Source organism: Dipodomys merriami, unplaced genomic scaffold, assembly GCF_024711535.1.
Source record: "Dipodomys merriami isolate MVZ:Mamm:240054 unplaced genomic scaffold, mDipMer1.0.p SCAF_7, whole genome shotgun sequence".
In the NCBI taxonomy this organism is placed as follows: Eukaryota; Metazoa; Chordata; class Mammalia; order Rodentia; family Heteromyidae; genus Dipodomys; species Dipodomys merriami.
Genome location: NW_027206290.1, coordinates 27,179,438 through 27,188,794, shown reverse-complemented (window position 1 = coordinate 27,188,794; position 9,357 = coordinate 27,179,438). Strand labels below are relative to the sequence as shown.

Genomic DNA, 9,357 nt, shown 5'->3' with positions numbered 1-9,357 from the left:
TTCATTGTTGGTGGGACAACAGATGCTGGAGGAGATGTGGACAGATGGGAACCTTATTTCATTGTTGGTGGGAGTGTAAGCTTGTTCAACCACTTTGGAAAGCAGTATGGAGGTTCCTCAAAAGACTCCACATAGAGCTCCTCTATGACCCAGCAATCCCACTTTTGGGCATTTACTCAAATGTTCACAAACAAGACCACACTAAAGCTACCAGCACGACTATGTTTATTGCAGCATTATTTACTATAGCTAAGATATGGAATCAACCCAGATGCCCCTCAGTAGATGAATGGATCAAGAAAATGTGGTATATATACACAATGGAATGTTATGCCTCCATCAGAAAGAATGACATTGCCCCATTTGTTAGGAAATGGAAAGGCTTGGAAAAAATTATATTAAGTGAATTAAGCCAGGCCCAAAGCAACATAGGTCCCATGGTTTCCCTTATTTTTTTTTTTTTTTTTTGGTGCTGGGGTGGGGGGGGGCCCAGTCATGGGGCCAGAACTCTGGGCCTGGGCGATGTCCCTCAGCTTTTAAGCTCAAGGCTAGCACGCTACCACTTGAGCCACAGTGCCACTTCCGGCTTTTTTCTTTTTACTTATGTGGTGCTGAGGAATCGAACTCATGGTCTCATGCATGCAAAGCAAGTGCTCTACCACTGAGCCACCTTCCCAGTCCCATGAGTACATTTCTTATCAAGCATTGTTGCCTCCTCTTTTGTTTCGCTTACCCATCCCTTCCCATCTTCCCCTCCTTCCATTCCCCCAGCTTTGCAGCCTGAGATATATCTTTTGGCTATATTTACATTTTCTTATGAGAAGTATCTCTTTAAGTCATTAGCCCAAATATTAATAGGGTTGTTGTTTCTTTGGGAATTGATTATTGTGGGTTTAATTTTTTAAGCTCTAAATATGTTTTGGATAATGGGGTCATTGTCTGATGGATAGTTTGGTAAAATCTTGTCCCATTTTGTGATCTTTCTATTCAGTTTGTTAGCTATGTCTTTTGCCATGAAGGAACTTTTAAATTTGATGTAGTCCCGTCTATCAATTCTTTCTTTGATTTGTTTCTGGAATTTTACTCAAAAAGTTTTGGCCGTTACAAAGAAGCACTAGTGTTTCCCCTAAATATTTTGCAAAAGTTTAGAAATGGAGTCAAGAAGTCCGAATCCCAGATGATGAATATTGTAGGAAAAATTTGGGGGGGGGGGATGATGAAGAGTAATATTCATCAAAATGTATTGTACTCACAAGCTCATATATTAAATTATACAAATACTTAAAATATTTTTAAAAAGAAAAGAATAAACAAAGTATACAGGAACACTTGAATATTGTTCATAAGGGTTTAATTTGCATTTTATAATTTAGATTCTGCATGAATTGCAATAAATGGGTCCTCAGCAGAGTTGCTGATGGAAAAGTGAGCTCTGCCATCATTGCCAACAGAGATTCTGATTCCTGTGCAACCGCCATCGACTTTATCTCCAGAAATGACATCACAATAGGTCCCAGCAGGAAGGCCAGTTTGTAAAGTTGTTGACAATGACCTGTAAGATAAAGTTTAATAGTTAACATATGTACTCAAATGTTTTTTTTTTCTTTCATGCGATTGTTTCTAACACATTTATAAGATTATTTCTTAGTTGCTTTGTATGTCCCTCCCCCACAGCATAAACCCTGCTTTCACTGTATTTGATTTTGGTATAATTTGTGGAGGCGAAGCGGAAAAACAAATGGTTTAAATAGGGATACAGGTGGACCCATTGCAACAATGAGATGTACAAGTCGTTATTTCAAAAACGAACTTTACAACTTTGGTGGGGGAGGGGGCGGAGAGGATTGGGTGCAGGGGAGCAGGGGGAGGATGGGAAGGGATGGGAAGGGGAAACAAAGGAGGAGGCTACAATGCTTGATAAGAATAGTACTCATTATCTTGCCCATGTAATTGTAACCTCTCTGTACAGTATGTTCACAATAAAAAAAAAAAAAGGAATCTCACTTGAAAAAAAAACCAGCACAAAGAAATGAAAAAGAACAGGTTGTCTCTAAAAGAAATAAACAGCTAAACTTTGTGATGGCGAATTCCAAGCACATAAGGAATCAAGATATAGAAAACTGAAACACAGAGAGGTATACAATGGATATGTAAGATTTATGAGGACAATGTTTGTACTAAAGATGTAGCAACTGTGAACTGTAAAGAACTATTATCTGTGGTGATAGTTAAGGAGTTGATGGCTCTTTAGTATAAACAATGAAAGTAGAAAAATTGAGAGGAAACATTCAAAGGGAACACCACCATTACATAACAATATATAAATAATTATATAGTATACATCTATCTATTTATTTATTTTAATTTTGCTTTATTTCTGCTTCCATGAAAATAAGGATTAAGTTTTCGATGTCTAATATTTATAGAAAACACAAAAAAACTAATTCTATGATGACAGGAATAATTTGAACTAAAAGAAGAAACAATTTAATATTTGTATGAATATGTACATACTTTGGAAAATAAATCTGATCATCTGAATTTATTTTCATTCTCTCACCCCAAAAAAGCCAATGTTAGAGGATGCTATCTCTTTTTATTATGTATGGGACAAAAAATCACAGTGAAACTCTCTAGATCACTACATATACACACAAAAATTGGAAAAAAATATAAAGATGACTTCTTATTGGTAGCTACTTACCAGTCATCATTGTTAAAGACAATGAATCCTCTGTTTCCTCTTCCAAAAGCTACTTGGTTGCTTCCATTATCCCACCAATTGGTAAAAACCTGGCCATCCACAACATTTCGAAAGGCAACCATGTTCCTACAAGTACAAGATCACATGAAATGCTGCATCTTTCAACTTCAGGAGATGAAATCAAGCATTAGATTGGGGAAGGTCCCTGTCCAGGAGAATCACTAGGTAAATAAACATTCCCACCTGATTTGACGCCAGCGATGTTCACAGACCCAGCCATTGCCACAGGTGGTGTCAGGGTTAATAGTGACTTCTTTAATAGCTCCATTATTGTTGGGAGGCCCAATCCAGTCATTGACATCCTTAGAGAATGCAAAATTGCCATTAAAATAGGCATGTGAAAGCTATCCTCTTTCTTTCCACTATTCCAAACCTAGACACATTTGTTATATATGTCCCTGCTGTGTCTTTGGTTAGAATTCAAATATTCTAGTCTGTTTATATTTCTTTACTGAGTATCATCTTTATGAATTCTTGTTCTGTAGGGACAGTTTTCCAAAACTGTAGTAAGTTTTTTCCTAAAGTTTTCTTTCCAAATACTTGTTTCCTACTACCACTATAAATAGATCAATGTCACAGGAATGAGAACAGAATTATGATTTGGATTAATAGAATTAATGCACATGATTCAAATCCATTTCGTTTAAAATTGAATCAATGTAACTTTCTGTGCCTTACTGACTTCATCTGTAAAGAGAGGCTTCATTTTGTTGCTTGAAAAAATGAAGTAAATATATGTGATAATGATTAAATATGTTTCCCTAACTAATATCAGTTGTATTTTATTAGCTTTTTACTTCCATGACAACAAGGAAGTTAGAATTTGGATCTTTCATAATTTTTACATTATTAAATGAATGCCATTCATAATATTCATATTTAAATAGACACTTGATCAACACACAATGTAGTCACCACAGTGGAGTACAGAGAAAGATGTGTACATAATTGTAAAACTTACTTTTCCATTCTGAAAGTTTCTGTCCCAACGATAGCTGGACATTACTCGCGTAAAGCCATAAGGATGAGCAAGCATGAATCCAACAGCCATTTTGTACATCCTGAAAGTTACAGCATGATGTTTAATGGAAGGTAGGAGGATGCACACAATCATGTCTAAAGGCAGGTTTATAAGAGTGGAGAACATGGTTTCCTACCTAGCATCCCAGAATGTAAGGATGGATGCTCCTCCAGCTCCATGTCCTCGCTGATTGTCGTGGTTGTCCACAAAGACCAGGGCTCTGTCGGAGGGCATCATGCCCCAGCCTTCTCCCCAGTTCCTATTTAAAATAGAATAATATACATATGTTTGCTCCATTAAAATACATGAAGGAATATGAATGTCTGTTTTCAAACTATACTCAGCAATATTCCTAATGAAAAGGATACAAGATGATTTTGACAGTGGGTATTCGTGTGTGTGTGTGTGTGTGTGTGTGTGTGTGTGTGTGTGTGTACCTGAACTAATATATATACATATTCCATGCTTTATGAATGGTTGTGTGAATGCTTATTTCTGTGAATAAGTATTTTATCATTAGAATAAAATTCATAGTTGTGTGAGTTCATTAAAATTGAGACAATTCTGGAAAAATCAAAAATATATAACACAATGTGTAAGACATCAATAATAGATATTATAAAATAAGACTTTATTATATCAAACTAATGTGCTAATGAATAGATTTAAGTATGATTTTACTATATTATGGTGGTTAACAGTACTAGAGTGTTATTAACAACATCTTGTTTTAAAGGACTACACGGTGGCTTGGGAGAGATACTAATGAGACCAGTCTACATTCTCTTCATAGCTAACAACATGAAGAGAAACTACTTTGTTCAATTATCTGAAGAAATTTTTGTAAATTTAAAAATATGAAATAAAAAACAGTAAATACAAGAACAGAATGAAATTTTGAATACTTCCATCATATGGAGATAAAAACATTCAAAAATATTTCTGATGATTGACATGATAATGAAATGGGGTTTAACAAAGGGCCAATGAACAACAGCATTGTTATCAATCTACATAATTGTCTCTAATATGATAGCAAAGCTGTAAAGTAACTCCAATGACGAATGAAATTATGCTTACTTTAAGTAAGACATCTTCTCTCCATTCCACTTGCGGATCACTGTGCCCAGCTTGGCACCAAATTTGAATTCTGTCACACGGCCATTTCCAAAGTACTCACTGCTCGAAATAGCCTCCCCTCCCAGGTCAATGACCTAGAGGAAACATAAGGAATTGAGAGCAAAACATAGGTTTTCCTAGCAAAAGTTAAAATATTAAATGGATAAAAGTGTATGTCAGCAAAAAAATCAACCTTAACATATCAATGATCTAGTAGAAAAGCTTTTCTTGATATCCATTTTTGATTTCTCATAAACTGTGTGGCAGAGTATTGAAAGGAGCCTGATGAAATGGAGATCTGGTGACTGACAATGTTGACCTAAAAGAATCTTGTATACATATCATAACAATAATAGCGGACATTAAGAGAATGACATTTACTGTCAAGTCAATTACAGTTCTTATTCCTTTATAATTGCTCAATACCTTCATTCTCCAAAGCCACCCAGGAAGGAGTGTGCACATGGGGGAATTCTTCCACAGAAAGGTTAACTCTTTGGGGAACAAATTCATAGCTAATAGTGCTTTAGTCAAATCCAAACTACAACTGGCTTGAAACTCATACAGCTGTATTATTTTTCAGGCTTCCATGATAATATCTGGAGATTTGGAATTGAAATTGTAAAGATTGTAGTTCCACAAACAAGACTAATAGAAGGAATTTATGTGCTTTCTAGTAATAAAAGACAATGAAAGAATTGTTGCTTTACACAGAGATTCAAACATTAGCCCCCCACAAAGCATATTTATATATGTCTGTTACTACTTTTCTGACATGGATGTTTACGAAGATGTATACATTGCTGTACCTCTTGGTAAATAAAAGGTCTGCTCCCTGCAGGGAACCACTGGGTGTTCAGATTATTCAGCTTGTTCAAAACCGCCTTGATGTCTCCAGGCCACATGTGCTTTGCCGCATCCAGCCTGAACCCTGCTACTCCAATGCCAATGAGATGATTCATGTAGTCTGCAATCTTGGTCCGAACGTAATCTTTCTCAAGTGCAAGATCAAGAAGACCAACCAGATTGCAATTTCTGACCTGGAGTAAAAATGGTGCAGGTTTCAATAAAACATCATCTCTCCCACAAGAACTGATTTCATTATTTATTCCTTCACTTATTCAACAGTATTCACTTACTGGTCCTTCCATCATGATTTTATAAGGTGCATTAGCTATAATGACATTCTATCACAGGTAAGTTTCTTCTTTGTATATATTTGAATCCATGTGGGAGCATGCATACACACATGCATGTATGTATTTGTGTGTGGTACAGGATAGCAAACGCTGTCCCATTAAATCCCAGAACATGCAGGAAGCTTGTGAATATTTATAGGAACACATAGTTGGATACCATGCATTCTCCTAGCATAATTGCCAAATGATATATAGCGTTCCAAATAATATTCAATCAATTAAACCTGCATTACTCAAGACCTACAGAGTTATTTACTATGATTATTAAAAAAATCAGCAGACTTACCTCCTCAGCATTGCCATAGTTATTAATCCCCCCATCTGGAGATTTACATTTCCCATCATTGAAATCCCAGCCAGAGTATGGAACTGCAGGAAAATCTCTGTTATTAGCATTGAAGTAGCTTCCACAAGTGCTGCTTGTTCCTGAACCGCCCCCTGAACCACACATGTGATTAATTACAGCATCCACGTAAATACGGACCTGAAACAAAGAGATTTCAGCTTCACTTGAGGCATAAAGCTAAGGCTTTCTAGAATCAAATCAAGCAGGATGTCAATAATCCTCCAAAATACTCTTTGGTTATTCCAAAGAGACGAAAGTAATGTGAAATGAAGGCCTACAACCATTCTAGCTAGTTAGTCAGATACCTGCATCACTGATGGACAGAGAAAAGTCAGAGGTGCCACAAGTATAAGGAAAGGAAAAGTGCTATTTTGGGGCAGGCAACTATCGCTACTGACAGAAAGACCCATGATTGTTGAACATGTAAAAAGCAGATGGAAGCACTAAGCCTCTTATTTTATCAGCTGTAGAGAGGTCAATAAGTCCCTTCTCACCATCCTCATTGGAGGGCAAATAATTATTTACCATTATAGCAATATAAGGAAGGAAACCTGGGAATTATATTTGTACCCACAAACCACATTAAACTGACAACAATGATTGTAACTAGATTGGCTAAATCCACCACAGAATATAAGAAAATGGATGTATTTAAAGGGCTCAAACACAATGATCAATTTTAATTGAAGTCAACTTTAAATTAAATTGCCTTCACTTTAGTAGATAAAAGCACAGAAGGAAATCATTCATTTTCAGTTATAAAATATGATTAAAATTGGAAAAAACAAATGAATAGAAAAATAATGTACAAAGAGTAGATAAAATCTTTCCTGCATCAGATTTCTGAAGAAATCTCTAATCCACTTACTCCAACATCGTTACACCTTTTCACCATGTCTCTGAACTCATCTTCGTTTCCAGATCTTGTGCAGATTTTGTAGCTGATGGGTTGGTATCTTTCCCACCATGGTCTAAAAGGGCTGTTGACTACAATGTTTTCATTTGGTGGGGAGACCTATAATTAAAACAACATTAACAAATCCTGATTATGGCTTCTTTTATAGCATTCAATGCTCTAGAATTTACCTGATAATCTGAAATCCTTTCTGAATCCCAGTATATGCAGGTCCCTACTCTCTAAGAACTTAGAAATGCACATTGCATATTAAACATGCCCTGTTCATGTCTTAAAACAAAATATTAAATTAAGGAAAAGACTGAATGTTTTCTTCCTCAGAACATCCTCTTAGAGTACTCACAAGTAAAGTAAGACCATGGTGATCTAGCTCACTAAAAGTGGGTAGAGTACCAACTTCTATAAACAGAATAAAGTTTGCAACATCCACTATGCACAGCACTCACCTGCACCCCTGCAAAGCCCTTAGGAGCTAAGTACCTCTCACATTCCTTAGCAATGTCAACCCAGCGCCACTCAAACAGGTGGACCATCGCTGTCCGTCCCTGTTGAACATTTGGGTTATACTGAGCCCAGCAGAGCCCAATGGCTGAAAGCAACAGAAGGAACTTCATTTTGCTGTGGAGCAGTTAGGGTGCTTTCTAAGCAACTATTTATATTCCTGCAAACAGGCCACCGTTTACAAAGTAAATATTAACAAAAGTACCTATGTAGAGTACAAAGTGTTTATTCATAATCTGAAAAAGATTATCAGTCATAATGTTACTCAACAGGTGAAGAACATTCACAAAATCTCCCAGGAATACAATCTAAGTGGCCTTGGAAAAATTTAATAATTTTTATTTTTGGAAACAAGTAACCTACACACCCTCTTCCATTTTATGTTCATAAATATTTGTCTTTTATTATTTCATTTGTACTGAATCAATGACTGATGCCATCTATTAATTTCTTGACAATCAAACTTAGAGCCAATTAAACTTTTACATAAAATACTGCTCTTTAGCGTACAAACAATTCTTTTTTTTTTTTTTCAGAAAAAACACATCTTCAAGTGTTCTTTATTCTGTTTTAGTTTTTAGAAAACAAGGGTATCTCAGATATCATAATGTCTGTTTGGCATACAATCTAAGAAGGAAAGGGAGAACTGGAGAAGTGCAGTTTCATGTAGCCTGAACTAGCTGGAAACACCTATGTGCAGCCAAAGGAAACCACTCCAGTGAGATCCAGGTGCCTAGTCTTTTCTCAAAAGAAATTGTACTGCCAATGTCAAGAGCACAAGATTGTTCCACTGTTACAGTACGCATCCATATGTGACTTCTTAGGCCTGTGATTCAAGTCATCAGTGCTCTTCCAGAGTTCAACTTGAAATTTCAAGTTTTAGCATACAAACAATTCTGATATTGCCTTTGAATAATCAAGCTAGCTGATTTCCTCTGCCAACTAAATTTTCAGTATCTAAATACCTCAACTAAGACTTCAGAACACCACCAGGTATTATTTTACATACTAATTATTCACCTATATCTGATACTGAAGATAGGATATTCATGATTTCAAGGCCAGCATATGTTACCCAGCATGATCCTGCTCAAACAAGAAAGAAGGAAAGGAGGGAGGGAGGAAGGAAGGAAGGGAGAGAGGAAGGAAAGAAGGAAGGAAGGAAGGAAGGAAGGAAGGAAGGAAGGAAGGAAGGAAGGAAGGAAGGAAGGAAGGAAGGAAGGGAGGGAGGAATGAGGGAGAGCAGGAAGGAAAGAGACAGAGAATAGAAAACGAGATAACCAGACAAGAGAAAACATAAAGGAGAATAAAGGAGAGGGATAGGACAGGACAGAGCAAGGGGAAGTATTTTGCCTACACCAAATAATGAGATTGAGATTCATACATAGAAGAAATGTAGAATTTTGTGGTAGTGATTTTTTTACATAGCCCAATCACTTCCTCTGTATGTGTGCATTACAGTCCTGGGGTTTGAACCCAGGCCTGTGTGCT

General features: G+C 36.5%; 1 protein-coding gene across 1 annotated transcript; it reads right to left on the bottom strand.

Moving 5' to 3' along the window:
* Nucleotides 1-1,334: 1,334 nt before the first annotated feature.
* Nucleotides 1,335-7,984, bottom strand: LOC138817354 (pancreatic alpha-amylase 2a5-like). The gene is made up of 10 exons (XM_070007859.1): nt 7,812-7,984; nt 7,318-7,464; nt 6,390-6,587; nt 5,714-5,944; nt 4,866-4,999; nt 3,922-4,044; nt 3,726-3,825; nt 2,948-3,066; nt 2,705-2,830; nt 1,335-1,552 (listed from the first exon to the last, which is right to left on the bottom strand). The coding sequence occupies exons 1-10, from the start codon at nt 7,977-7,979 to the stop codon at nt 1,363-1,365; spliced, it is 1,536 nt and encodes a 511-aa protein (XP_069863960.1). The 5' UTR covers nt 7,980-7,984; the 3' UTR covers nt 1,335-1,362.
* Nucleotides 7,985-9,357: the final 1,373 nt, after the last annotated feature.

Excerpts from the sequence above, each read along its gene's own strand:
- LOC138817354 (XM_070007859.1), bottom strand. The coding sequence starts at position 7,979 with ATGAAGTTCCTTCTGTTGCTTTCAGCCATTGGGCTCTGCTGGGCTCAG. Across the intron at positions 3,826-3,921 it reads CTTACATTCTGGGATGCTAG|GATGTACAAAATGGCTGTTG; the intron begins GTAGGAAACCAT and ends TGTAACTTTCAG. Across the intron at positions 2,831-2,947 it reads CATCGCTGGCGTCAAATCAG|GAACATGGTTGCCTTTCGAA; the intron begins GTGGGAATGTTT and ends TTGTACTTGTAG.